Source organism: Ammospiza nelsoni, chromosome 15 (assembly GCF_027579445.1).
Source record: "Ammospiza nelsoni isolate bAmmNel1 chromosome 15, bAmmNel1.pri, whole genome shotgun sequence".
NCBI classification, from domain to species: domain Eukaryota; kingdom Metazoa; phylum Chordata; class Aves; order Passeriformes; family Passerellidae; genus Ammospiza; species Ammospiza nelsoni.
In genome coordinates, this window is record NC_080647.1 from 11,980,436 (window position 1) to 12,008,257 (window position 27,822).

Genomic DNA, 27,822 nt, shown 5'->3' on the forward strand with positions numbered 1-27,822 from the left:
TAAAGGTGATACATTGTGAGCTTGGAAGTCTTGTGGGGATTAGATTTGATGGCCTATTCTCTACCTTGATTTATATGGAAGTCAAGGAAACCAAGTTGCTATGAAGGTTGATTTTCTGCATGATAAAATTCATTGAAGGATTGTGATTAAAGTGGAACAATGAGAAGTGGAATAAATTGTTCTTCTGAAAACCTCCTCATAGGCTTACAGCTGAGTGGACAGCTGGCCCTGCAAGTGCCCTTTGGGTTTTGGTGAAGGTGAGGCTTCTGTAACTGCTCTCCTGCTCTTGGTGTTTGTTGACAGTGTGGGAAGAACACTTGGATGGGATAGTTGCTGTAGTATGTTGCTTTTTTTGGTGTGGCATTGCACATTTTATTTCTGTAACTTTTCTTGTAAATTCTTACAGATTCTTGTGTGCAAGTTACCTTTTTCCCTGGACAGAAACAAAAGGAGTGAGATGTTCTTGAATTAAAATTGTGATTAAGAAAGATTAACAAGACAATTGCATGAAACTGCAATTACATTTGTGTTAGGAGGTTTGGAAATATTCAAACCTCCTAGGTATAAGCCAGCATTAATTTGATATTGCTGCATGTCGCTTGAGAAAATTAGCACTTCTTTAGGAAAAAAGCAAAGCACAGCTGCTGTGTTATGAAATCATCCCAAATGTACAATCCTGTTCTCCTGGAGAGCGTTTACAGCTGGTGAGACAAGGCCTGAGGTGACTGCCAGCACTGAGGAGTGAAAAGAGGGAGGCAGCAGCAGTGCAAGAGTCACAAGGGAAGAGTCACAATGCCTCAGGACAGGAATGGAGACAAAGATGGGCAGTGCTGCAGGGTTTGAATAGCACTGACGGGGACAGGACAAAGGATTCCCAAAAATACAGGAGTACAGTTGGTAAGACAGGCTCTAAGGGGGGAAGTTTTGAGGAAGCAGCCAGTACCTGGAGGAAGGTACAGACGAAGGAGCAAAAGATAGATGCCAACAGAGGTGCTTACCTGGAGGAAGGCTGGGAATTCTGTTGCTGTCCTAGGAATAGAATGCAGCCTGCAGTTGGATTTGTTTGTATGACCCAGGGGCAGGGCCAGTTTGTGGTCTGTAGGTGACACAGGGAGGTGTTGGGGCTTGTGTGCACACACACCACCCTTCTGAGTTTGCTTGTGTGGATCACTTGTGAACAGGTTCAGCAACCTTGTGCTGGCTGTGCTCAGCCGTGCCTCCCTCCCTGCTTAGCTCCACACTTCATTCTCTGCTTTAGAGCTCCTGAAGGATTCAGATGCTGTAACCTGTCTGAGTGGTGCTCCCTTGGGTAATTCATTCATCATGCAGTGGGCTCTCCCAAAGTGTGCTGTCTGACAATGCAACTGTGTGACACCATGTCCTCTGGTTGTTCTGTCTCCTGCAGAGCCTCTCTGGGAGAGCTGATCAGGTTTTCAGAGTGGATGGATAAGAACATAGTTGTGAATATGTGTGCTGTAACTAAGGTCTGGTGAGATGAAGCATGCTGGTCACAGAGCTCTAGCTTTGGTTCTGGTTTAGGAAGGACCTTGATTAGGAGATGGGTGTTCTGGGAGTAGTGATGCAAATGAGTATTTGGTGTCATAAAGTTCCAACCTTTCACTGAAATTTCAGTGCTGGTTTTTTGGGGCATGTCTCTGTGCTAATGTTGATATTTTTCTCACCAAGTCTTTTGGAGACATCTTGGGAATGACACATCTGTATTTCAAAGCTGTTCTGGATCCTTGCCCTTTATTTTGGTTTCTAGAGTATTTTACCCTATTTAGTGAAGCATCTAGGGTATTTCCCAGTAGTTTTACTCAGGCAGCTATGAAACTGATAATGTTTCTAAAAGCAGAGCCTTTTTCCCATGTAAATGTCCATCACTTTTCATAGATGCAGTTGAAGTCATTCTCTGAGCAAAGCAAGAGGATTAGGTGGAATCCCCAGGAAAAACTCTAGTTTTAACCAGAGATGGAAGTGGGGACCCCCTGTAAGTTATCCCTTGGTTCCCATTGAGAAATAGCAATCCAAGGGAATGCCTGGGCAGAAACACACAGGAACTGGAGGGTACAGCAACCCTGCCCAGTAATGCAGAATTCCAAACACTGGCAGCTCGTGGAGGACTTTCAGGACTAGGATGAGATGAGTGAGCCTCTGCTTGTTCCCCACAGTTATGGCAGGGTCCATAGCCATGGAATTAGTGTGTATTGCACTGAGGGGCTGTTTATTGCCTTAGGCTCAAACCTGTAGTCCTGATCCCATTCATGACCTGTGGCAATGCTCAGGTGATGGATCCTCACCTGGGACAGTTCATTGTGTCTGAAATCTCATGACCTTCCAAGGAGACAGGAGCTGTGATGGCATTTTGAGGAGTGCTCCTTTCTAGTGTGTTGTGGTAACCATTGGCTCAAGCTGAGTTAGCCTTATAAATGGTGAATGATATCCTTGTACTGTATAACAGAAAATGTTATTAGGAGATTTGTGAATGAAATAATGCAATATTTGCTGAAGCAAAGCCATCTTTGAGATCAGCTCAGTGTCATGACTCATTCAGTAAGCAAAAGCTGCTTAAACAGACATAAATGTTGTTTCTTATTCAATGTCTGTCTTCAGTCAGGAACTACAAAATAATTCTACTTTCCAGCAGCAATTAACAATCTGTTAATTGCAGACAAAACTAGAGATGTAATATATTGCTCTGGTTGTGGGGTTTTTTTTTTTTTGTTTTTAGTGTGGTTTTGTTTTGTTTTTCTTGTTGGTTTTGGGGTTTTTTTTGTGGTTTGTTGTAATTATTTACTTCCATGTTTTTGAGGAGAAGCATAACCATTTGAAACTTGAATAGCCACAGTGAGGTAGTCCCACCGGCTCTATGCTAAAAGTGTATTCTCAGGAAGAGCATGCTCTGTGGATGAGTGTCTAGACTTATAAATTCTGCTTTATTTTGTTTCCTTGTCTTCTTTCACAATTTATATTTTTCATAATTTGGGAGGGGGTTAATGGAAAGAAAGTGAAACCCAAAGTGCCAAAGCAGCCAACCAAAAAATTCCAAAATAACTTCTGAGGGATACATTTGAAGCTGTCTAAATCTAGTGCTTCTACAAAATATTAATAATCAAAAAATCATTTTCTGTTAAGCAGGGAAGGGTATTTAAAGACATAAAGGTTCTACAAGAGCTATGTTAGCTCTGTGTTTCACCTCTCTACTGGCATTTATTGGGAATGCTTTCCCTCCATAATTTCAAGAGGTTTCTGAAACGGACTTTACAGCAGCTCCTTGAGTAATTGTGTGATGAGTTTTTGGGCAATTTCATTTCTTATTTTTCTGTTCTTCTGTAGGAGACTAAGAGCCCAGTGTGACTGCTTTGGTAACTTTACTTCAATTGAATTTTCTGTTTCTATGGCCATGCTAGGAGAGTGCAAACATAGGAAATGCAGGAAAGAAGCATAAGATCCTTTTGATTGTATTTTTGTTTCTTTTGTAACAAAAAAAGATTTTAGGGTGCATCAGGAACCAAAAGTTTCAATTGTTTCTTCAGTATTGATTTTTCTTCTTTTAGAATTTCCTTATTTTAGATTTTAAAGGATCACTTAAGATATCTAGGCTAATATCTTTATTACTGCACAGTGAGAGAGAATGGTTTTGAGTCATTATGAAATGCACCCTCATTTTCCCAGACGATGTTTTTGTCCTGGTTCTGGAGAGATGAAGTTTGTCTTTTTAGTGAAATTAATATATTTTCATCTGAACCCTATTTAATGGGAGCTAATTCAATACTTAGTGGCAGGGAGGTGACAGCCAATTATGGTCTTGAAGGGCTCTTTCCTGTGCCTGAAAAACAGAACAACAGTAAATGACTAATTAAGAGGTAGTTCAATTACTGCTTGTGCTCACTGAAGGCTGGGACTGCCCTGGTTGTGCTCTGGTTTCACACAGACTGCACGGCTGTCACTTCCACAGGGGCCATCTCCAGAAACTTCTTCACCCTCATTTGTGCCTTGTGGCTTTTACTGGTTCAAAACTTCTTCACCCTCATTTGTGCCTCGTGGCTTTTACTGGATCAAAATATCACATCTCAGAGAAGTTCCTCTGGGAATACTTTGTGCTCTTCTCAGTTGTGCTTCTTATTTTCTCAGAGTTCATTAGTCCTTACTTGGGCAGCGTTCCTGCTCCCCAAGGAAGGAATCAGAGGGGAGTGTGCATTTCAGAACTCGAGTTTCACTGTGCTGTGTACTTTTCTTGGCCACCCCAGGTCTCCTTGTGGGAACACTGGATGCAGTGCTGGACTCCACGTCGAAGGTGGCCCCGTTCCGCATCCTGCACCAGACGCCCGACTCGCAGGTGTACTGGTCCATCGCCTGCGGTACGTACAGCGCCGGGGCCAGCCTGACAGGGCACGGGGAGGCTGCAAAGTGTGGGCCCATCTGTGGCTTAATCCTCTCACACTGTCACTCATTCTCATGACCTTTATATGGTTTAAAAGCATTTGCAAGCCTGAGCTGGACAGCAGAGTGTGGTTCCGGTTTTTCAGAGTCGATCTATGGACTCTTCCTGTTACACCTTCTGATTGCCTGCTTTCTGCAGGAGCCCTTCAGGTGCCAAAGCCTTTGGGCACTGTGTCCGTGATAGAGGCGCAATCTTTTTCTTTGTAAGGTGCAAGGATAACTTGACACAGTTCAGGATGAGCTCCCAGCTCATCTCTGCTTATTCCAAACTGTGCTGTAGGCAGGAATAATAATAGGTGCTTATCCTAATATTTTTGTTTGCTTTGTCTCTTCATGTTAAAACGTGCAGGCTCACAGTCATGGTCAGAGATGAATTCTTCCTTGTATCTGTTGCTCTTGTAGTACAAATTCTATCTCTTTCTCGTGTTACTAATCAACAGGGAATGGAAAAGTAAATACAGATTTGTTCTTGTAGCTTTAATTTAATGTAATTGCATGTCACTTTAAAAGGGCAGCTCTAAAGAATTTGAACAGTTTGTGAATTGACAACAAATAACATTTCAGGGCCATTTCAGAAAAAGTCAGACCTGGTGAGAGGCTATCAAAAAAGTACTTTAATATATATGTTGGAAGTGTGCTCTGGGGAACTCTACTGCCATCAGGTCAGCCTTTGGCAAAATACAAAGCGTAATCTTCATTTTAGGACTGAGTTTATATAGATTTTGTGAGGCATAGATACACTTTACAACAGAAAGCTACATAATATAATTGTCCTAATTGTGTTAGATTGTTTCTTCAGTTAAGAAATTCAAGCGTTGACACTTTGTTCCTGCTATTACATATTAAATGTCTGAAACCGTGCTCTTAAACCATTTAAGCAATTACAACAAAGTTTCATTATTTCTAGGTCGCCTCTGTGCCTCTGATTCACATTGTGACTCAAATAATTGGCCTACACGTATAGTCTGAGAAAAAGAATTACTTTTGAGATGTAATTGCTATGTTAATTACTCTTCATATAATCTGTTAAGTGTAGCTGCAAATCCACCCAGTGTAATACAGTCTATTTAACTATATTTAGACCAATTTTTATTCATTCACAGGGCCACTTTAATTCTATGGAGTTCATTGAAAGTTGGTTAATTGCCCTTTACAAAGTAAGCTGAGAAAAAAGCAATTGTTCAAGGTGTGTTCTTGCTTGAGGGTATCAACAGTATGTGATCACACTGCCTGCTTTGATTGGTGAGCATTCTTGTGGAGGATGAAGCTGCCAATTAATTTAAATTCTAGAATATAAATTTAGTCAAACCTGTGTAAGTTCTTGCACTCTCTCTGTCCCCCAGCATCTGATGGGGTGTCACTGTCTTTAAAGCACTGACTGTTTTGAAATTGCTGAAACCCTGCTGTTTCAGTCGTGGCATCTCAGTCCTTGCTGTCTCCCTGGTTCCAGTGGTGTTTGCTTTACATCCTCACACGTGTAAGGGATTTTGCACAGCAGGGCCTGGTCTTGAAGTTCTGCTCTGGAAACTGTTGTGGGCCAGTGATCAAAGCTGAGGATATCAAAGGCACAGATTTAATTTCCTGCTGAGCCTCATGGGTTTGGTCTCATATTTCCCACATTCTGGCCTGTTAAACTGGGAGTGTTGCAGTGCTGCTGTGCTGTGTTGGGGAGGTGTTGCTGACAGGAAGGAACTGTCAGTCCAACTCAGGCTTCAGCACTGAGCCACATAATGTTGACAAAGCTGAGATGCTTTTGGATTTAATGGCCAGAAATAGAGCTGCATAAAGGACTTGAAAGATAAAAACACAGCAGTGCATATGTTTCATGTACACTGAATACATTTTCAGTGTTCACAAGGGGTAACAAGAAATTTAAAACTTGTGATTTTGACTTGTGTATCTAAATCGCTCTGTGACTCAGGAATTTGCTAAATATTCTCTTGATGAATAGTTTTGGTGAAATGATTAAGTCTGTCCTAATTTAAAGCAATACTTTCATTTTCAATAGGATCCAGCAGAGAAGAAATAACAGAACATTGGGAGTGGTTAGAACACAATGTTATGAAAACTTTATCAGTGTTTGATTCAAATGAAGACATTACGAGCTTTGTCCAGGGAAAGATAAGAGTAAGTAACTGGCATAATTGGGAAAGGCTAAGTATTCTTTTTCCTTTAACTGTACACAAATAATATGTTCTCTATAGAATATTCAAGGACAGCATTGTAGTGCTGCCTATTCTGATTGAGTAGTGTGTGACTGTTCACTTTAACATGTGCCATTGTTCCTGTGTCTCTGCCCCACAACTAAGTAAGATTGTTGGACATAAACTCCACTTAGTAAATGACACATCAAATGCCTTTAGATAGTGATCTAAGACTGTTGATAAATTATTTCACAGTAGTTTTAACAGTGCCTGGGAAGCATATGGTTCTCTTTTTTTTTTGCTCCTTATATGCTAAATATTTAGCCCAAGAACTCTTGGGATTAAGTGAGGAAAATATATCTGTTTCAGAGGAGGAGACACAGGAATGTGTGTCTTGCTTAAGCTGTGTTGGAGACTTGGTGGATGGGTCTGAAATAGCACATTTTATTTGTGACCTATGATTTGATCCTCAGACTCTTCTTCCCCTTCTAAAACTTGCTCTCCTATTGAGAGAACAGGAACTGTGCTGTGTGCATGCAGGTGCATATATGACAACTACCCACGTGGACACATGCATTAAGTAATGTGATTTTTTTGTTGTAGGGTTTGATTGCTGAAGAGGGAAAATATTCTTTTGTAAGAGAAGATGATCCTGAGAAGTTTCGTGAAGGTCTTATGAAGTTTGAGAAGTGCTTTGGGTTACCAGAGCAGGAGAAGTTGATTACCTACTACTCATGCAGTTACTGGAAGGGCAGAGTGCCCTGCCAAGGATGGCTGTACCTTAGTACCAACTTCCTGAGCTTTTATTCCTTTTTGCTTGGAGCAGAAGGTAAGTAAGCTTGATGCTGAGCTGTGTCTCTCCATGCTGCACTGCTCATCTTTCAGATTAGTAGGAATTCTTCCTCTGTGCTAAGGGAGCTGTTTTGGCATGTGAGCAGATGTCTGTAGAGATGAGCAGGAACTGCCAACATAATTTATGGAAATGCATACATTTGTGTAACATACTACTCAATATCCATTATTACTCTTCCTTAATTCAAGCTTCAGAGAGAAGGCAGACTTCCAGAAGATGACTGTAGCTAAAAGTTGTCCATCACCTTTAGTTCATGCTACAATATTAACTCTATAAGGATTACAGTTATTTCTTCACACACAGGCTTAATATTTCACATGGCTGCACTACACACTGGTGATAATTGCACATAACTCTTTTTTTCTGTGTGTAACATTAGTTTGAAATGCCCAAACAAATGCTTATAATAGTGTGTACTGTAACTATATTTATGTGAAAAATGGAAAACATACAGAAAATAGGATCCTTTCAAGGCTGATTTTGATCTGTATTGAGAAATGCCATAGCTAAAGGGCACAGTTCCTCTACATGCCAACACATGGATTTAATTTAAGAAGCCCTATTGGTGAGCTGTTGAAGGGGGTTGGCTTGTATGATGGTATTTATTTGCTGTTTGCAGTTTCACATAAGAGCAATGAAAAGGAGATGTAAACTTGCCTTGTCATACATGGTCTGTGTTTTAATGCTTTTCTATGAAATTCTTTCTAATGGAATTAATTTTTAGGAAATATGAAAAGAATGCATTTTGTGCTTATTAGTTTGTAGTCCTTTCCAAGTGTGTTATCATTTGACTATGTTGTTTAATTATACTCTGTTAGAGCTGCTACTACTGCATTTCTTTTTTAATACAGGCAGATATTGAGAACTGACTCATATGTCCTTACATTTTTATTTTCAGTAAAACTTATTATCTCCTGGGATGAAATATCAAAACTTGAGAAAACTTCCAATGTGATTCTGACAGAGAGCATTCATGTGTGCTCCCATGGGGAAGATCATTATTTTTCCATGTTTTTGCACATTAGTGAAACATTCCTGCTCATGGAGCAGCTGGCAAACTATGCAGTTAGGAGACTTTTTGACAAGGAGACATTTGAGAATGATCCAGTCCTTCATGACCCTCTGCAGATCACCAAGAGGTAATGCATTGCTTATAGTTCATCTGTTCTGAGCTCAGTATTTGTTTAGGAAAAAGAGGAAGAGAATCCTTGTCTCAAGGAGATTGTAAATATTAGCAAAGCTGATATTTTCTTAACCAAGTGAATCATTACAATGTTGGACCAAAGCCATGTGAGGCATTGTGATTTGTTGTTACTTGTCAGGCTCCAAAGTGTGTATATGAAGGCAAGAGGTGATCAAATCTTCAGTTTTGGTCTTCTAACTAAAAGGTTTATATTAGTTTGAATTTTGAAAAGGGGTTCTTGCAGTATTTAGGATTAGAAAATTCAGATTAGAGCTACGGTGTCTCCAGAGATACCTGATGAGGAAGGATAAGGTGGGGAAGAAATAATTTAATAGATATGTGTAAATGATAACTGCATGAGTTATATGATAAATGATAACTGATGGGTGCATGGCTTTCCTGAGGTACAGCATTATTTTGGGTGGTGGGAAAGAGATGAATACCAGTAATTTAATGGTTAAGGTCCTTTCTTTTCCTTTGATTCCTCAGTTTGGTGGCAATGCTGGAGAGGGATGCTGCTCTACAACCAAAATACTGTTTCTGGCTGCAGTTACCTGTGAAAAATTAGCCCCTGGCAGATGTTTACAACATGTGCTGCATTTCTAGCTAATTAACCCTCCATCAAGCCAAAATTTGTTCTAGTTTTAAAGGGATTATTCTCGTGTGTGGGGAAATAGAGCACATAATGCTATTAGTATCTTTTCTGCACTACCTGTAGCTCTGCAGTGCTCTACTGTGTAAGAACATTATTGAATTTGGCCTTGTTTAGTGACATATTTAAATATTTTGTTAAGTGAGTGTACAAGTAGGTGTGGTCTTGCCCTTTGTTGCCTCTTCAAGAAAAACATTGAACCCTTCAAACTGGTGCCCTAGATTATGGTAGAGGAGAGCATGATATTTTACTGTCTTTTCACAAGATACTTTTGTATTTGTTAAGATATTTAAAACTTACTTAATTTTTCTTTTCTCTTTCCTACCCATGTGTTATGTTTTTAATCCAGAGGCTTGGAGAGCTATGCCCACAGTAAGCATTTTAGTGCATTCTTCAGGTTACCTAAAGAAGAGTCCTTGAAGGAAGTTCATGAGTGCTTCTTATGGGTTCCTTTCAGTCATTATAACACCCATGGGAAAATGTGCATTTCAGAAAACTACATCTGCTTTGCTAGCCAGGATGGCAGCCTGTGCAGTGTGATCATTCCATTGAGAGAGGTAATACAAACTACAAATCAGAGTCACTTCTACCAGCAGCTTTGCACTTGTGTACTTTAATGCCACTTCAGCAGATTTTCATTAGAATCTCCTTATTTTATGTGATGTCATGTATTTCCCCCTACCCTGGATACTCCATATAGGAATTCTGTTTGTAGGTTTCTGGAACTGCTTTCATGTTTCAGACTTGTTTCTCTGCCTTCTTTCCCTTTTCTATTTACTCTTGTTTCTGTAGCTCAGTACAGAATCCAAACTTTTTAATACTTTTTTTATTAAATGGAAAAGCTTTTTCTTAGTACTTGTAGGTGAGTTAATGAGACATTCTCAAGGTAAGAAGTAAAGAATTGTAGTGGGTAGAGGACTTTGAAGATCAGTAATACTGCTATGTTTCTTAGCTCAGTAGTGCAGCTTTTTGCAGTGGTTGAGCAGTGCTGGATTTTCAAAAGTCTGGGAAAATCCAGGTGTTGAGCAAGTAGCAATGCCATTACAGCTGATAATCTCAACAGACTATAAGGACAGAATGAAGACCATATAGCAAAGGGCACAGCTTTGGAATTTCAATTTATGCAGTATACTGCAGAACCAACCCTCTTCATTTCTGTCTTGACTTTGTGTGATCTGGGATATTGCCACATTTCAGTTGTCGAGTGTTAAAAGCTTTTCATCAACACCAGACACAAATAAGCCAGGTTCTATAATTGTTCTGTAATAGGGGGTGAGCTGTACTAATCTCAGCAGTACACTTGGTGTTCCCCACTTACATAAAACAATTTATTTGGTTACTTCCAAATAGTGCTGCAAACAATACAGACTTCCATAACATAAGAGGCTGTGTTAAAGGAGCTGCCTCTAAATTTATTCTTGTGGGCTGTCAGACCCTCACTCTTTGTTCTGCAGGACTGCAGTTACCTCATTTCAGTGGTCTTTCCTTCTTTACCTACAACAATGTGCTCAGTGGTTTTCCATTCTTTGCCTTTAACAACATGAATACATCAGCAATGCCAGCCAGTCTAGATTCTCATGATTGTCACATTTGAACTTGCATGATTAAACTGTTTTAACTGCTCTCGTCTGTAACTGTTCCGTCATGGCAATTAAAGTCAGCTCTAGCTGTCATGTGTTATGACAGCTGTTTTGACAGGGTATTCTCAGTGGAAATTCAGTCTTTTAAAACTTGTTTTATTTGATTACTTACAAAAGTCATGTTTTCTCTGCTTTTGGATGGTAAGAAAAAAAGCAACTGCTTCAGTGGGTAGAAGGTGACAAGGTTTTTCAAAGAAGCTGAGCACTCACAGCTGGGAAAACCTTTTTGAAGATTTCTGGTACTCTGTCAAAAATCTGTTGCATAATACTTAGTGCCTTTTGCTAAAATAGCTACAGGCAGTTGAGCTTTCAACTTGTGCCTTGTGTTGCCTGGTCTGCTTGTGTGCTTCATCCACTGTTCCATTTACACATGTATTCCTAACAGGTTTTCTCTTTTATAAGTAAGCAGGTAAAATTCCTTGCTTAATTTATGTGTCTTTGGTTCCATAGGTCACAGGGGTGGATAAAGGAGATCCAGCCAACAGAGGAGTCAGCATTAGTACCAAAGGGAAAACAGCTTTTCGTTTCACAGAGGTGAGAGATTTTGAACTGCTTGTGGCAAAGCTCAGGATGAAATGCAATGCAACTGCAAGTCCACAACACATCATAAGTACTGAGGTAACTGCTCTGGCAATTCTAATTTCTTGAAATTTGCTCATAGGAATAAGTAATGAACCTTTGGTTTTAAGGTTTAGAAAAATAAATTACTCTGCCCATGTGAAAGAGAATGAGTTGGGCAATGGTGCTACTGTGAATGCATTCCTTTTTGGGTTCTTTTACCTTGTTTCTCATCAGGTTTTGAAAAACAACTCTAGCTGTAATGCTGGTTTTTAAGTGCTCTCAGGTTTTCTGTATAGTTCACTGTATGAATGGGGTTTTTTTTTTTGGTGGTGATGAATGGTCAGGCCTCCTTATCTTCCTATTCTCAGTTCTCATTATGAATATTTGTCCTTTTATAATTTAGGTTTTTTTTGCTTGAGAGATGCCTTTTTTTCCTCTAAGTGCAGCCTCCTGAAAGCCCAGCTGTGCAGAGCAGGGACTGTTGTTTATAATTTATTTTAGAAGTCTGTATCTGGCACCTGTAACTTAATATAATGAGCAAAAATGGTCTGATATCAGTGCTGCTTCTTGGAGTATTGTTTGTTATTTACAAGTACCACTGTTAAATTTTTTTCAAGGTTGCAGCTGGTTCTGCCACTGACAGTCCAAAGGATTTTGGTGCAGGACAGTCAAAGATGGGCCAGAGAGATAACAGCAAAACTGTCAGTACAGAAGCCCTTATGACTGTCTACCATCCTCAGGATGCTGAGAACCTGGACTCTAAAATGGTAAGGGATAAAATGGCCAACAGGATTTGAAATTGAATTGAAAAGGAGTGGACTATATCAAAATGAATTCCAGCCAGGCTGCTGATTTCCTCAGAGGATTTGCCAGTATTCTTTCATCTGGATTTTCTGTATTTGGAGTCCACAGGGTGCTTCTTCATAGCTCCATTCAATTTTCTGCTCATCTTGTTTAATAATGATATGCCTTATCTTCATGGAGTTAGATTTTCCTGCTCTTCTACCCCTCAGGGAAGAGTTGGCTGTTTGTTTTATGATAGTGAACATGTTGCATTTCTGTCTGAATTTTCAAGATACAAAGTCACTACAAACTGTGGGAGCAAGGAGAATGTTCTAAGAAATTGATTTAACTTCTTTCTTATTTCTCTCTTCTGCACCACTGTCTAACAGAGTTACGCTCTGGAGAATATTTATGTAGTTGTTTTTGTAACAGATCAGGCAATTCTTGCTTCTCCATAGTATGTGAAAAAAGACAGGTTTTATTTCAAAATAACTATTTCAGCAGAATGAAGTAAATTAGGATATGAAAATTTTTATATTAGAAATACCATAAAACAAATACCCTTTGGGCACGACAAAAGGGAGTCCAGACTTTTAAATGCTGCTTTTTGTAGTATGGTGAACAAAAGTGAACAAAATCTACTTTTCCTTTCAGTACCTTTGATTGCTTTAACAATGTTAAATCTTAGTTCTGCATGCACAGAAATTGTAGTGATGGCATTCACCCTGTCTCAGCTCTGGAGCCTCACATGAGCTGGAGCACCTGATCAACAATTGCTTTGCTTCAGAGAAATGTCTGTGTGGCACTTGTTGGTTTCTGTCAGATGGGATACTGAATTAGATCTACCTTCTGTCTCATCTTGTATAAAAATACTTTAAAGAATAGTAGGTCATGTATGAGATGGCATTTCATGCTAAATTTGTGCTCTGCATGGGCTGGATTTTGCTCTGATTTGCTTCAGTGCTCATTTCACACATCAATACGGATGCCAATGCTGCAGTTTCCAGTTTATATGAATATAACTGGGAGCAAAATTGACTTCTGTTCTCTGACACTTGAGGAGAATCTAACAGTATATTTAATGCTTGTTATCTTCTGCTTTTGGTAGTTGAAAGAAAAAATGAAGGAGCAGTCATGGAACATCCTGTTTGCAGAACGGGGCCATGGGGTCAGTATGTTTCGTACAAAGAAGACTCGAGACCTGGTTGTGAGAGGCATCCCAGAGGCATTAAGAGGAGAACTCTGGCTGCTCTTCTCAGGTATTGCATTACAAGTGTAATTGGTTCATTTTGGGAGGCATCATTGGCAATTTTCATTGCTGAGTGTTTCCATTAATTCCAGTAGAATTACTCTGACACATTACTTCAGAAATATCTGGAGATTCATCAGGTACCTCAGTGGTCACCAGAATTTTTATACAAATTGCAAACAATCAAATTGCTGTGTTACTGTTGTCCTCTAATACTGTGCCATGCAATGTATTGGCAGGTGCTGTAAATGACATGGCATCCAACCCTGGTTATTACACTGAGCTGGTGGAGAAGTCCTTAGGAACGTGCACTTTGGCTACTGATGAAATTGAACGAGATTTACGTCGCTCCTTGCCTGAGCATCCTGCTTTTCAAAGTGACACAGGAATTTCTGCCCTCAGGAGAGTTCTTACAGCTTATGCATTCAGGAATCCACAAATTGGATATTGTCAGGTATAGAAGATTTGAGAGTCTTAGTGTTGGTTGTTGAAATATTAGCTCATTATTGCAGTATGGTAGCACCTCATAAAATCTGTCACAGAAATGTGGAATAGTTTCTTATTTAGTGGCTCACTTACTTTGCTTATTTCATGCCGTTGTGTAAAATGAGTTTTTAGATTGTACTTGGATTAGTTTATAAATGCTGTCATGTCCACTTCATGTATGCATTTGCATTCTAACAAGACATACAGCACTTAAAAATATTTTTATGTGCTTTAGATACTCTTTTCTGTATTTAATAACATAGAAGTAAAACTCTTGTCCTGGATATGGCTGTAGGTTATCCCAGCACTTTAAAAATGTGCTGTAAAGTGCTTTCAGAAATATAAATTCTAAGAAATAATACCAGTTGTGTTTTCTCTGTCTTTTCTCTTAAATGTTTCCTTTCTTGTTTGAATGTTGCAGGCAATGAATATTCTGACATCAGTGCTTCTGCTGTATGCTAAAGAGGAGGAAGCATTCTGGCTTTTGGTTGCTGTGTGTGAAAGGATGCTCCCTGATTATTTCAATCGCCGAATCATTGGTAACATCCATCTGCTTTTATCCATCTTGAACTGAATATCTGCCTATGTTGAATGTTAATGGTTATTCATGAAGAACAAATGTAAGCTGAAAACTGACAAGTGGAGAGAAACCATTGCATTTGTTTCAGTATTGTGGGGTAGAAAATGGAGAACATCCCATGACTTCTCCTTAAATAGGCATGGATGTGATTTTCAGATATTGTCAGTATTCTGGGCATAGCTATTCAGGAAATAGTTAGAGTATTATACTGTTCTTTTGGAATTATAAGTGCAGTTCATACTATTTATTTGAAACTTAGCCAGTTTAGATAAAGAAAAAGGAGTTACTTCAGGTCCAGACTTGGACTTTGATCTCATATGCAGTTATTACAGGTGTATATGTTAGAAGAAAATGGTGTGAATTTTTTTGTTGCAGAGGAATTGTACTGACTGTCAGGAGAGTCACTGGAAGCAGCCATGTGCTCACCAAAGTGCCAGCACACTTGGAGCATGCCCAAGGCTCTGTCCCCAGGCATGGGGGAAGGAGCCAGTGGCTCCCTGCAGCTGGGCCTGGGTGTGCTGGTGCAACAAAGCTGCACTAGAACAGGAACTTTGTTTCTGGCTGGTGCTCTGAGAGGTGTGCTTCTGTGTATTAAGATTTGGGTGGTGGTTTTGTTATCCTTTCCCTGCAGGTGCCTTGGTTGATCAGGCAGTGTTTGAGGAGCTCATCAGGGTTCACCTGCCTCAGCTGACAGACCACATGACGGACATGACTTTTTTCTCCTCAGTCTCTCTCTCCTGGTTCCTTACCCTTTTTATCAGTGTGCTGCCAATTGAATGTGCAGTCAATGTGGTGGACTGTTTCTTCTATGATGGAATAAAGGCAATCTTGCAGCTGGGCCTTGCAGTGCTGGAATACAACATGGAGAAGTTGCTCACTTGTAAGGATGATGCAGAAGCAGTCACTGTTCTCAACAGGTATCAGTGTAACTGTTAATCTCTCAGGCTACATAGCAGCTGCTATAATTGCACGTAGATAAGTCATTTTGAGGTAGCTGAGAAGACATCTAGCCAAGACTTCCAAAGGCTTCAAAGGAATTAGTGCTCATCTCAGGCTCAAATTCTGGAAGAGGTGGCTGGAAAGTGGGCCTGGATCCTCTGAACATCCCATCCTAAAGTTTTACTAAAACCATAACTGTTTTGTGAATTAAAAACAAAAAAGCTATGTGCTTTTAACCTTGAACTTGTATCATGTATAGAAGGCAGATTGCCTTCATGAGAGTATCTAAAGCCCATTATGACTGTTCCAGACATCAGTTCAGGCATCAACTTACAGCAGCAAGTTCTTCAGCTTAGTTCTTGTAGTTTAGTCTGCTGAATCCTCTGATGTTGTTGGTTTAAAACAGAAATTAGACCAAAAAAATGTGATGACCTCATCAGTGATGATATGTTTATTCTGTGTTAGCGACTTTGAAGTGTGCTTTTAACTGACGTACTGCAAACAAAACTTGTACTGTTTTTTCTTCACTAACTAAATTCTCTTGTTGATGCTGCGGTTGTGTATCATGGAGTATTAGAACAGCAAAATTACTGTTCTATAGCAGTTAATGAGTTATGACTGTAATGAACCGATAATAAGAATTTCTGTTTAATGAGGTTTTTACATGTTGCATGTTTGAATGGGGTAGGAGCTACAGAATTATTGAAGAAAATGTAGTTTTTGTTATGAGACCATGCAGTCTGGTGTTTATTGTATAATCTGGCTTCCCCAATGGATATATTTAGGCTGGTTATGTGGATGAGATAAGCAGGTACAGATCAGGCATGTCTTTGTCTTGTACATCTGGAGGAATTAAGATTGTCTTGTTCACAGTTCAGGACAAGCCTTTTTCTCTGTCCCAGTTAGCACAACCTTGCTATATGTATTAGAAAACCAGGGGATTGCCAAGTGGAACAGACTTTGGAAAGAGTCTAGTTTGACTTCCCACTCAAAAGGGGATTGCTGCTAGCACTAGATCACATAGTCCTAAAAACTCCCAAGTCTAGAAGTTCTACAGCCTTCTCTGGGTGGGCAGTTCCAATGTTTATGTATCTTTGTTACTATTATAGCACTTTTGTGCTACTGACTCTGATATTCTTCGTTTTTTTCCTATTCTCTGCTCACTTTTTCTTCAGTAGATGCCAATGTTATTGTTTTATTGTGATAAACTGGTTCCTGCTGATTTCTCATGTGTTTGCTTTGTGCAGATTTTTTGACAGTGTCACTAACAAAGACAGTCCTTTACCTCCAGCTGTGCAGCAGGGCTCCAACCTCAGTGATACAAAGAGTGACCATCCAAAAGTGGACATCACTGATCTGATACGGGAGTCAAACGAAGTATGTGTTCTGTGGGCATGTTTTTGCATCCTGTGCAGGGTTAATGTTTCATGGGCTACTTTGAAGCAGTTACAGTGTACAAACTAGGGTAGAAAATCTGTCTGGATTGGTAGAAATTTGGCTCTTTGTTGAATTTTAAAATGTAGTTCAGTTTCATTCCTTTAACTCATGCACAAATGCAGATTCTTTGGCAGTCTAATCAGGCATAAAGAAGTCGTGTTTACCTAGAGAATGGAAGACTGTACATAATTTTATCACATTAAATTAATTCAGATTTTCATTATATATTGTATGTATATTTTTACTAAGGCCATTGCCCGTTACCAGTGCTCAGTAGCCAGACTCAGTGAATGAGTTACAATTCAGAGATGCAGTTCTCTCTGCTTCCACTTTGTTTCAAACCAGAGGGATGCTGGTAGCAGTCTCCACAGGAACACAGAAAGACAATTCTGGAAGAAAACTCAACAGCTTATCCAGTTCAGCTTCCTGTCCAGCATCCCCCCAGATCATGCTCTAAAAGTCTAGTGTTGTTAAAACAGTTCCACAACAGAAAACCTGCAGAAACTCTAGTTGATCATAGGGTTTGTCTGCCCATGTGGGATAATATTGAGTTAATTTCTCTCACATGTTCATAAAGCACTATTGAGGAGAGTTGGCTGTGGTTTTATCCATAGCTCCTTGTTGCTGTTAGGTGGTTGTTCATCATCTATCCTTTCAAGTCTGGTCATAGAATCAGTTATAGAATAGTTTGGGTTGACAGGGGCTTTTAAAGACCATCTAATCCAATCCCCTGCAGTGAGCAGGGACAACTAGATCAGGCTGCTCAGTTGGAGTCCAGCCTCATCATAACTCTAAGAGAGAAGAATGAATTTTAACAGATTGCTCTCCTAAAAGGGAGTTGCCAGATCTGTTCTTTTGCTAGGTTTAATACAACCAGTTCCTTTAACCTTTCATCAAAGTTAATGCGCTCAGAGTCTTTTGTCTGTGTTGCAGTTTTTCATATCTTGTTTAAAGGGCATTGCTGATAAGGGGACACACACTGCAGAAGAGCTTCTGGAAGTCCTGCCTAATTTGGTTGTTTATCAGTCATTTGTTCTCAAAGTTTGTTATTAGAAGCAGTTTTGCCCATGGTGCATGGTGGTCATGGTTAGGCCATCTCTTCCTAATTGCCTGTGCTGCTGAAAAGTGTCAAAAAACTTACAGAAGAGAAGTTAAATCTATTGAATTTCCTCATAAAAGGAAATTTAATTGATTTTACGTGGTCTTGATAAAGAATGTTGTCCTGTTTTGATCAACTGGTTTCTGTTTAGCTTTTAATTGTTTAATAATTTGTTCCCTGATTTCCCTGGTAATTTGTTTCCAGTTCTTGCCTCCTATCCCACTTTTCCTTTAAGATAAATGCATTTATTCACTCCAGTGCTCAGATGCCTTTCATGTCCTTCAGAAATTACAGAGGTAGCCAGAAATTATTCAGAAATTACTTAGCTGATTTCTTAATTTCATTAGAGTGAACTTCAGTCCCTGAAAACATGCACATCTTAGACTTTGCTGCCTTGCAGAAGTAGTCACCATGTGATAACAGAGTTGGGTATAGAGCCAACACACAGTAAAATCCCTTCCTTTTTCTTCCCACACAGGGAACTATTCCAGTTTCTTCTTTCTCCATCTCTCTGAAACACCCTTTCAAACATCCTTTTAAGAGTTACGCTGGTTAAGGAGAATGTTAGTGCTCTAATAAATTATTTCTTCCTCAGAGTTTCTTTGATCTTCCTGCATGTGTCCATGCCTGTAATGTGCCTATTAGAGGCAAGAGAGACAAAGGTACTTGTTTAGATGTGTCTCCCAGCAGCTGATTGCATGGACTGGTGCCTTTCTCCTCAGAGGTACGGTGACATTCGCTATGAGGACGTGGAGAGCTTGCGCTGCCGGAACCGCCTTTATGTGATCCAGACCTTGGAAGCTACGACGAAGCAGAATGTGGTGAGTGACAGGCAAGAGTTTCAGCCTTCTCCCTGATAAAATCCATTCCCTTTTGGAAGGTTCTGAGAAGAGCTGCAGTTTTCAGGCCAAATATATGATTTTATACTGAACCCCCTCATGTCTGCAGGGTGTCTGTTAACTGAGGCTTGGCCTGTGATGTTTTCAGGCTGTAAATCACAGCATGACCTTCTGGTCTCCTTACAAGCAGCACCATTGCCAACCACTTCAAAAGGCTGGTGCATCTCTCACACTTTGTGTGGATTGGAACAGGCTGACCTATATTTCTATCTGCTGATGTTAATACTGTTCTCTTAGAGGCATAGAGCACCATACAGTAAAACAATTAAGCACCTGCATTTTTACTCCAGGAAGCAGCACTGAAGAGGTTATTGTGGTGGATTCAATAGGGGTTGCTTTTTGTCTGTGTTGTGTGTGAATGTCTGGTAATGTGGCAGCTCTCTATCTGCCTATCTCATCCTTTCAATTCAGACTGCTCAGTGAAGATGGAGGTTGTGAGGAGCTTCCTTTGTTCGCCTGTTTTCTGCAGTGGCTCATTTCCAATACCTGGTGATAATACTAGTCTGTCCACCACCTTGTGCTTCTTTCTGTAGTAAATGTGGCTTGTAGCAACAGAAACTAAATGCCGGTGGTTATGCTAAGATAGTATTGTGTATTTAATTTTACAAAACATATATATTGTGAAATTAGAAGCTGGTCTTACAGCAAACTTTGTTTTTTAAAAGCTGCAAACATTTTTTTCTTATTTAAAAGAATTAAGATTCAAGCTTCACTGTTGAGAGCTGAACATGCATTTGCCCATTTAAAGGAAGCTATATGTTATGTCATTATAAATAATTGAGTTGTATCTCCTGGGTCTCATAGTGTTGGCTCCATGTATGTTAGTAACGTGACTAGCCTTAAGCTTGTCTTTTTATTGAGAAATTATTTATTTTAATCTATAATCTTCTGATTACTTTTTAAAAGAAGTGCTGTTCTTACTTCTAATTGTAACATGCCAAAACCTGGAATATGCAAGCAGTGTCTCTTAATCTAAAGTTAAGTCTCCAATGTTATTCCAAAGAGGGAAGACACATTAATTATTTTTTTCTTGATTTTGTTTCAGCTACGTGTTGTGTCTCAAGAAGTAAAATTCAGTCCTAGTGATCTTGAAGAGCTTTATGAATTATTCAAGGTAATGTGCCATTTTCCTCACTTACCAAACAGCCATCTTAACAGTAGACTTTGAAATGGTTTTAGTAAATAAAGGCTGGACTCAATATATGTTTTATATGCCAGCTCTATATAGTTAACTCCTCACATCTTTCCCCGAGAGGGACTTGTTGTTCCTGGAACCTCATGTTTTATCTTTTCTTTGCAGAAGGAGCATTTCCTCTCCTGTTACTGGAGTGTAAATAGTCCTGTGCTGCAGCACCATGATGCCAGCCTGCCCTACCTTGAGCAGTACCGGGTTGATTGCCAGCAGTTCAGGGTTCTGTGCCACCTCCTGAGCCCCTGGTCCCACTGTGCCAACAGAGACTCCCTGGCTCTCTGGACATTCCGACTGATGGATGAGACTTCCAACTGCCTTATAAACTTCAAACAATTTGCTTGTGTTCTTGGTATGGTAGCAAAACACACATGAGCACATTCACATGGCTCCTGGGAGTAGTCCTGGGGTGTATCACCTTCCATACTCTGTACAAAAAGCTGAGGAGATTGAGTCTCTTAACACAGGGTCAAGTAATGTGATTTTTATTACAGGCAGAATAATTTCCTCTTGGAGATTAAATTTAATATGGCTTGGCCATCAATATATCCACAAATGAAGAATGGCCTGATCTCATTGCCCAGCCTGTTTGGTTGATGATAATTATTCATACTAAGTCATCTTTTACTCTGATTGTGCAGGATGACCAATGCTTTATTCCTCTGGGAAACTGAAAGTTTTCTTGGCTCACTGCTCTCTTTCATCTTGTTTTCAAAGTGGTATGGTCAGGAACAAAAATTTAAGGGAAATGCTGAGACGTTAGTGCTTTTTTTCTTTTGGTGCTGTGGTTTTGTCTTAGTAAGTCATAGATATTATTAGTGTTCTTTCATGAGTGTAGGCTAACCCCAGGCTCAGCCACAGGTGATAGAGCTTTCTTTAAACTTCATATCTAATTATACTCCCTGTAAGGTAGGGCACATGTCCAGTTCCAACCTCTCTGGATTGTATTTATTTAAGTTGAGAGGCTGTTTTAAAGTTTGGTCCAGTTGAACAGACTGTCCTTTCCCCAAACAGATACGATGTATAATGGAAGCTTCACTGACAAACTCAAGTTTCTTTTTAAGTTGCACATCCCTCCAGGTAAGTAAGAAACAGTGGCATTTGGTTTTTGTCATTGTTATCACTGCTTTGGTAATGCCTGGGCACCATGAACCCACTTTATTTAATCATTTATTGCAGCTTTTACTGAAGTAGAATCTCTAAGCCCTTCCAAAGGGGATGATCTTTCAAAGGAAGAACTGATGCACTTCAGCCAGCTCAGTGGTAAGCTCCAGAGTGTGAGGTTTTGCCTGCAGAATACTAGAAGGAATCTATTAATTATCCTGTGAAAAATGGGGAGCTTTCTTCTGAAAATGAGTAAATCCAGTAAATCATATACCCGTTAACAGAATCCCTTGTGAAGATCTTCTGTAGATAGTTACAGTTTAATAAACTTGTGCACAAGTTGTGGATAGCTCTTATGATTGTTGCATTCAAAGGCCCTTGGGTGTTTACATGGAAATAGGGGAGTGTATTTGGTTGGCTTTGTCAGCATTGTGGGCAGCCTGTTGCAGTGTTGAAGTGATGGCTGTTTCATTTCTGCATCCTGAGCATAAAAGAATTAAAATACCAAATCCATACTTACTTTGAGGTGCTAAGCGTTTCAAATTTTTTTGCTTTTATTTTAGACCAAGTGAGCTGAAAAAGCTTTAGTAAATTTGTAGACTTGATAAAATACTATGTTTGAAATACTCTTGAAACCTGTGGAATTTTTATAGGGAAGACAGATCCCTTTTTGTTTTTATAATCTGCCGCAAGTAGACAATATATAGATAATGTTCGTGCTGCTCTTCAAGTCGTGCACCATGAACATTATAAAGATTATTTAATTGATAGAAGTTTCATTTGGTATCTTCACAGTGGCTTCTATTTTTATAGAAAGTATGCAGATTTTGCCATGTGGTTTCTTCTTGACCTAATCTGTGCTGAGAACATTGAGGGTCTTGTGCCTTAAGGAAGGAATTTTTGATAAGGGAAATGAAACACTGGTCCTTTTTTCTGAAATAAGTAACTTTTTTTTTCCCCTAAATTGTAGTTTCATCTATTGGTGATAGCCTTGAAAGTGGTTCTTTGAAGAGCAGCCCAGAAAAAGGTAAAAGAATCCTGGTGGCACATTTGGTAACTGTGTCTTTTGGGGGAGTAGAGCTGGGAAAGTGTGTGGTAGCAGAGTATATTAAGTAACATCAACCTTAGAGTGCTGCTAACGTTCTGTCCTGTTATGTAAGGGTAGTCATGGGAGCAAAAGGGCAAAAGTAAACTCTGGTCCTCTGTAGGTCCTTGGCCCCACCACTCTGTTGAGAAGGAGTGACATTGAAGATGCCAGTTCTTTTGCTTATCATCCCTTATGGGAAGGTCTCCGTTCTTGTTTGTTCACTTTTTTTTTTGCCCTTCTTCCACTTCAAAAAGGCAAGGGGAAGGTTGACATTCAGGCATATCTGAAGCAATGGCAAGATGAACTTCTTAAAAAAGAAGAAAATGTCAAGGATTTGCCAAGAATGAATCAGGTAAACTCTTTGAGTCTTATTTAAATCTATTTTATGACTCTTTAAGTCCTATTACAATATTTCTGAAGGATTTGTAAGATCCCTTTAATTTCAAATCTTCCCATCAGTCATTAGACTGTGGCCTTTTAAAACTGCTGTAATGACACACATCGTTTTCTCAGGGCTAGTCCATGCTGTTGTTAGAGCTGCTGCACCAGGTGCCAGGCAGCAGCAGTGAAACAGAACAGTTGTGTTGCCCTTCTCTGAGCAGTCTCCTCTGTATCTCTCGGTAGTCTCAGTTCATCCAGTTCTCAAAAACTCTCTACAATCTGTTCCATGGGGATCCTGAGGAGGAGCTCCTGTACCGCGCCATCGCGGTGGTGACCAGCCTCCTGCTGAAAATGGAAGAAGTTGGCAGAAGGCTGCAGAGTCCCATGTCACCTGTCACAAGTCCAGTTGCTGTTACAGAAGTGGCTGCTGAAGTGCCCAGAGAGAGGCAGGAGGAAAGCAGCTCTGAGCAGACTGAAGGCAGTAGAGCACAGAGTTTGGAAGGGAACCATGAATGGTCTTTTGCCTTTGAACAGATTCTGGCATCCTTATTAAATGAGCCAGTCTTTGTGAGATTTTTTGAAAAACCTCATGACATAAAAGCTAAAATAGAGTGTGCTAAAAATTTACAACTTAAAGCAAGAACCAGAGTGTAATTTTCTGTACATTTGATCCTGAATTAATCACATAAAGTGCTTACAAATGAAGGCTGTAACTATGGAAATCAAGTCTGGTGTTGACATAGGAAATTAAGTTTGAAGAATTAGCTTCAAGTATCAGATTACTGGTATGTAATGTAAATAAAAATAGTTTGAAGCACAGTCACTTTCTTGCATTGTTCATGAGTTTCACTCCAAAATAGGGACTGAATAATGAACTGCCTTTACCATGTTATTAAAACATGCAGCATTGCTTGGAGATACTGGATGTGTACCTGTTGCAAACCTGTCTGAATCACTGTTACACCAGGTGTTCTCCAGGTTCTTTTCTATTACTGTGATAAAAGGAATGACTTTTTCCCATTTTTCACTTTAAAGGAGTGTCAACTGTTTGGAGGTTGTCTTCCACATTAATTAGTTATTTCTACATTGCTTGTGGACTGGGGCCAAAGCAGGGTGAAGACTAAGAACAGAGGCTGTGGTAGCATGACAGGACCATGAGATTAGAAAAGGAAGTTGCTCTGCTCACAATTCCTCTGCTTTGATGTTACCCATGGGTCTGGACTCTAGTAGATTCCAGCCCCTCTTTCCCATTTTCATACCAATCCTCCTACAAAGAAAAGTTGAAAAGGATGGAAGTTTATTTGGTCATCCAGACTACACAAGGATGCAGAAACTAATACTGATTGTTTAAAATCAAGGGAAAGCAGTGGCTAAATCTGTCTGACCACATGGTGGTTGTAGTTTGTCTGGCAAGAGGAGCCATTGTTGGCTTCTTAGGAGCATGTTGATGAAATGTGGAGTTTTGCTGGTGTTTGGAAAGCCCAAGCACAGGCCATCTGTAGCTGAGTGTTGACTATTGAGCTGCTTAGGGACAGATTGCAGTTGCTTCTTTGCCTACCCTGAGTTCATATCTCAACCCAGTAATTGCTATTGCTTTTCTATAGCACTGTGGATTGTTGCTGCTGTAATATTTTCCCTCTGTCAGGATTCAAGGCAACAAGAAAATCCCCTTGAATCTGACTTGAAATTTTTAATATATAAAATATGACATGGTAGAGATCCTGTGGAGGAAAGCTCTGCCAGTGTAAAAGCTGAGAAATGTTGACCTTGAATCTTTGGTAGCTGATGCTAGAAGGAATTTAGAGAAGGAAGGTAAGAGCTTGTATTTTAACAACAACAGCAAGTAAGTGGGGAGTCTTGCTAAACTAGTTTAAAACATCTGTTTCCAAAGCCTGTATGACAATCTTTCTCTGCAGAGCAGCATTATTTTTATATGTGCATGTTTTTTAAAGAAGCAGAATGGGGATGATGGTTTTCAGAGGCTTTTTGTGCAATACTAGTGTGAATGAAGAATAAACCAAATTTCTGACTTGTGTTACAGGCACTTTGTGAAATGCCATCATTGCAGTTGGTGTTAAATTTATGAATTATGTCTTACACTCTCCTCAACACTCTCAGGTATTAATGTAAAATAAAATTTGACTGAAAAAGTCCAAAAGCTGTATCATATATGTGGAGAATGAGGAAGCTTTTTCCAGAAGCCTTCACAAAGTAATTGCAGCTGATACAATATACTGCTGATTTGTATTTTTATGTATAAAATAAAAAAATCTGAATTTATCCATTTATGTGGATATGGATAGGGCCACTCTGTATTACTTTTTAAAAATGTTTTCACAAAGTTGTTCAGAAATACAAAGCAGATGATGTTTTTCTAGTCCAGGATTTACCCAGATAACGTTTGATCAGTGAATAATTCTGCAAATAGCCATGATGAAATTAATGGAGCCTTATGAGAATAGATACAGCTGCCCCTACCAAAAGCTTTTGTAGGTTTATGAGAGATTTTGTTTATGTCAACAAGTAGTCAAGGCTGTAAGCTATTTGCTAATGAAAGTAAAGGAATATTTTCAAATTCCTTAAAACTCAAGGCTTAATTTTTTGATTGAGAGCCAAGATGTGAAGATCTAAGTGCAGAAGAAGGTGAAGGAACTTGCAAAGTACAGCAACCTTCTGTTGTTACCTGGTTGTAAAAAGGTGCTCAGTCTGTACAATGCCCTTTTCTATTAGTGCCCACCCAAGAGACTGCAGAGCCTTTGCCAGCTGGGCAGTAGCTCTTGTCAAATGTCATATCCATGTATGAAGAGCATATATATCAAAATAGATTTAAGGTGATGATGTAGGGGGGAACACTAACTTTAATTAACTGCATGGATTTTTTTTGTTAATTTTATTTATATTTTTTCCCAAAAGGGATGGTGTCTTTAAATTGTTCCTGTAATACAGCTGCAGGCTGATCCAGGTAGAGTAGTCACAGTGACCAGGCATCCAGTGTCAGCAGGATGGAGGCTGGCAGCATTCAGGCAATGGCTCAGCTGGCAGGTTCTTCCTTTTGGAAGCTCTGGATCATGGGCTGGTTGTTTGGGGAGAGGTGGCTGCAGCAAGTGCCAATGATTTCCAAGGAGTGTAACCCAGAGGTTTTATTTGCTGAGCTGCTTCCTCAGTGCACCATAAGCTGAGCTCTGCTTGTGACAGAGGAACTCTGGAGTTAGTGGCTAACTTCTTTCGTTCCCTTTCCTATTCCAGCTCCTTCCATCCCTACTCCAGACAGGCTGACAAACAAATAGGTGCAGGTTTAGCTGGGACTGGTGGAGCTAGAGCAACAGCAGCTCATTCCCTTCTTCCACTCCTGGAGAGTGATGCCTTGGCTTCACAGCCCTGCCCAGTCAGAGACAGAGATCCCTGTGCTGTGCTGCTTCTTGGCCAGGTGAAGTTGGTGATACAGAGATGGCCCCAGACTCCCATCACATCCCCTGAGGGTGCTGGGTGTGCACATGAACAGGAAGCAGCTTGGTTAAGTGAATTCTGTTCTGTCATTTCACTCACTTGTGTTACTTTTTTTCTGTAAGTTTCCATGAAGTTTTCCACCTTTATTTTCAGGTTCAGTCATAGGAAATAAATGAATGTGCATCATTCAGTACAAATAAGACAGCTGTAGATTGCTACAGCCACTGATGCTGTTTGTCCAGCTTGACAATTGCAGTGCCTGCTGCAGTGTGACTTAGCAGCTGTGTCATGGTCACCCCTGCTGTGGGGGACACTGCACAGTCCCTGCTTGTGGCTGGGCAGTTGTTGCTGTGTGCTAAGATGCCTTTTGTCAGAGCTAACCAGTAGCTTGGGGACACAGCCAGCAGAGCTGGGATGTTCCTGGTGTTGCCATGTGGAATGTGCTGCTCTGGAGCCTGGCTGCTCCCTGTGCTCTGGGTGACCAGTGACAGCCCTGACCCCCACAAGGACCTGCCTGCTTGGCCTCTGTGTGCCCAGCTCAGGGGAGGGAATAGCTCAAATAATAAAAATACCAGCTCTTTCCACCGTGGGGGACAACTAATGGTAACTAAACCGGTAGCATTTTCCAGGACGTGGAAGTGGCTGCTGCCATGTGATACAGAAAAATCACTTTCTGTTTCCATCCATTCCTAAAACAAGCCACTTGTTCATCACTCTAATGGCTAAATAATAATGTAATTTTAGAAGAGTTTGCTACTGTAGTGACTAAGAAATTGCTGTGTGTTGATTTTATCAGAATTTTCTCATCCAGTTGTACCATACAGGGTTCTTGACTGTGATTGCTGTTGTTCTCTGGAGTAAAATAGAAGGAAATAACTCTGATTTGTTTCCAGGAAAACAGGCTATTTTGTCATTTTTGCTATAGCTTTGTCACTTTACCAAGACGGCAGCACATCTTTGTGTTGACAGATTGGCTTTTATACAATGTGTTGTATGCAGAGGTACTTTAAGACAAATGGGGTGTTAAATAAAATATTGTTTCCCTTCAGTAAAGAACCTCTGTGTTTGAGGCATTATTATTTCCTGTGATGGCCTGCTGTGGAAGTTCCTTCAAGAGTGTGGGTCATGTTAAAGCCACATTTAGTCAGTGCTTTGCAAAACAAGGAGCAAGCCAAAGCCCCTGCTGGGACAGCAGCCTCCCAGAGGAGGAGGAAAAATGGAGACCCACTGAGTTGGCTTCAGTGCTGGGCTGCTGAGTACTGGCACTTGCTTTTCCCATCCAAATTCAAACAAAGTGTGCAGACCCTGATGCCTTGTTCTTTCTAATTTATGTGTTGCTCCTATTGCCTCTGGCACTGGTCACAGCAATCCCAGTCCTTGTCCTGAGCCCCATCCCTGCAGCTGTCCATGCACATGGACACAATGGCTGCTGCTCTTGTCTCTCCTGGAGAGCAGGGATCAGATCCCTAACAGACCCACACCACCCAGGGAATAACAACATACATAGTGTGTAAGAGGTCCTACAAGTATTATTTTATTTCTTCTTAATTTTTTTTTAAATACTATGTACAATCTGTTTAAAGCTTGTCAAAATGCATGGGCTCCAATTCAATGGAGTTGTGCAGGGACATAGATTCAAAACAAGAATAAAATCTTTACTGTTCAT

At 40.1% G+C, this 27,822-nt stretch overlaps 1 protein-coding gene across 2 annotated transcripts; it reads left to right on the plus strand.

Annotated features, from left to right (window-relative positions):
- The first annotated feature begins 4,253 nt into the window (after nucleotides 1-4,253).
- TBC1D8B (TBC1 domain family member 8B) lies at nucleotides 4,254-27,212 on the plus strand. 2 transcript variants are annotated; one of them, XM_059482820.1, is made up of 20 exons: nucleotides 4,254-4,361; nucleotides 6,452-6,570; nucleotides 7,191-7,416; nucleotides 8,339-8,579; nucleotides 9,625-9,832; nucleotides 11,366-11,533; nucleotides 12,094-12,243; nucleotides 13,368-13,518; nucleotides 13,748-13,962; nucleotides 14,416-14,533; nucleotides 15,206-15,491; nucleotides 16,761-16,890; nucleotides 18,772-18,870; nucleotides 19,994-20,062; nucleotides 20,249-20,489; nucleotides 21,152-21,217; nucleotides 21,317-21,400; nucleotides 22,212-22,268; nucleotides 22,583-22,680; nucleotides 22,953-27,212. In XM_059482820.1, the coding sequence occupies exons 2-20, from the start codon at nucleotides 6,505-6,507 to the stop codon at nucleotides 23,361-23,363; spliced, it is 3,084 nt and encodes a 1,027-aa protein (XP_059338803.1). In that variant the 5' UTR covers nucleotides 4,254-4,361; nucleotides 6,452-6,504; the 3' UTR covers nucleotides 23,364-27,212. The 2 variants fall into 2 exon arrangements, with proteins under 2 accessions (XP_059338803.1, XP_059338805.1); XM_059482822.1 differs by lacking the exons at nucleotides 4,254-4,361; nucleotides 6,452-6,570; nucleotides 7,191-7,416 and having other exon boundaries at nucleotides 8,412-8,579; nucleotides 9,627-9,832.
- Nucleotides 27,213-27,822: the final 610 nt, after the last annotated feature.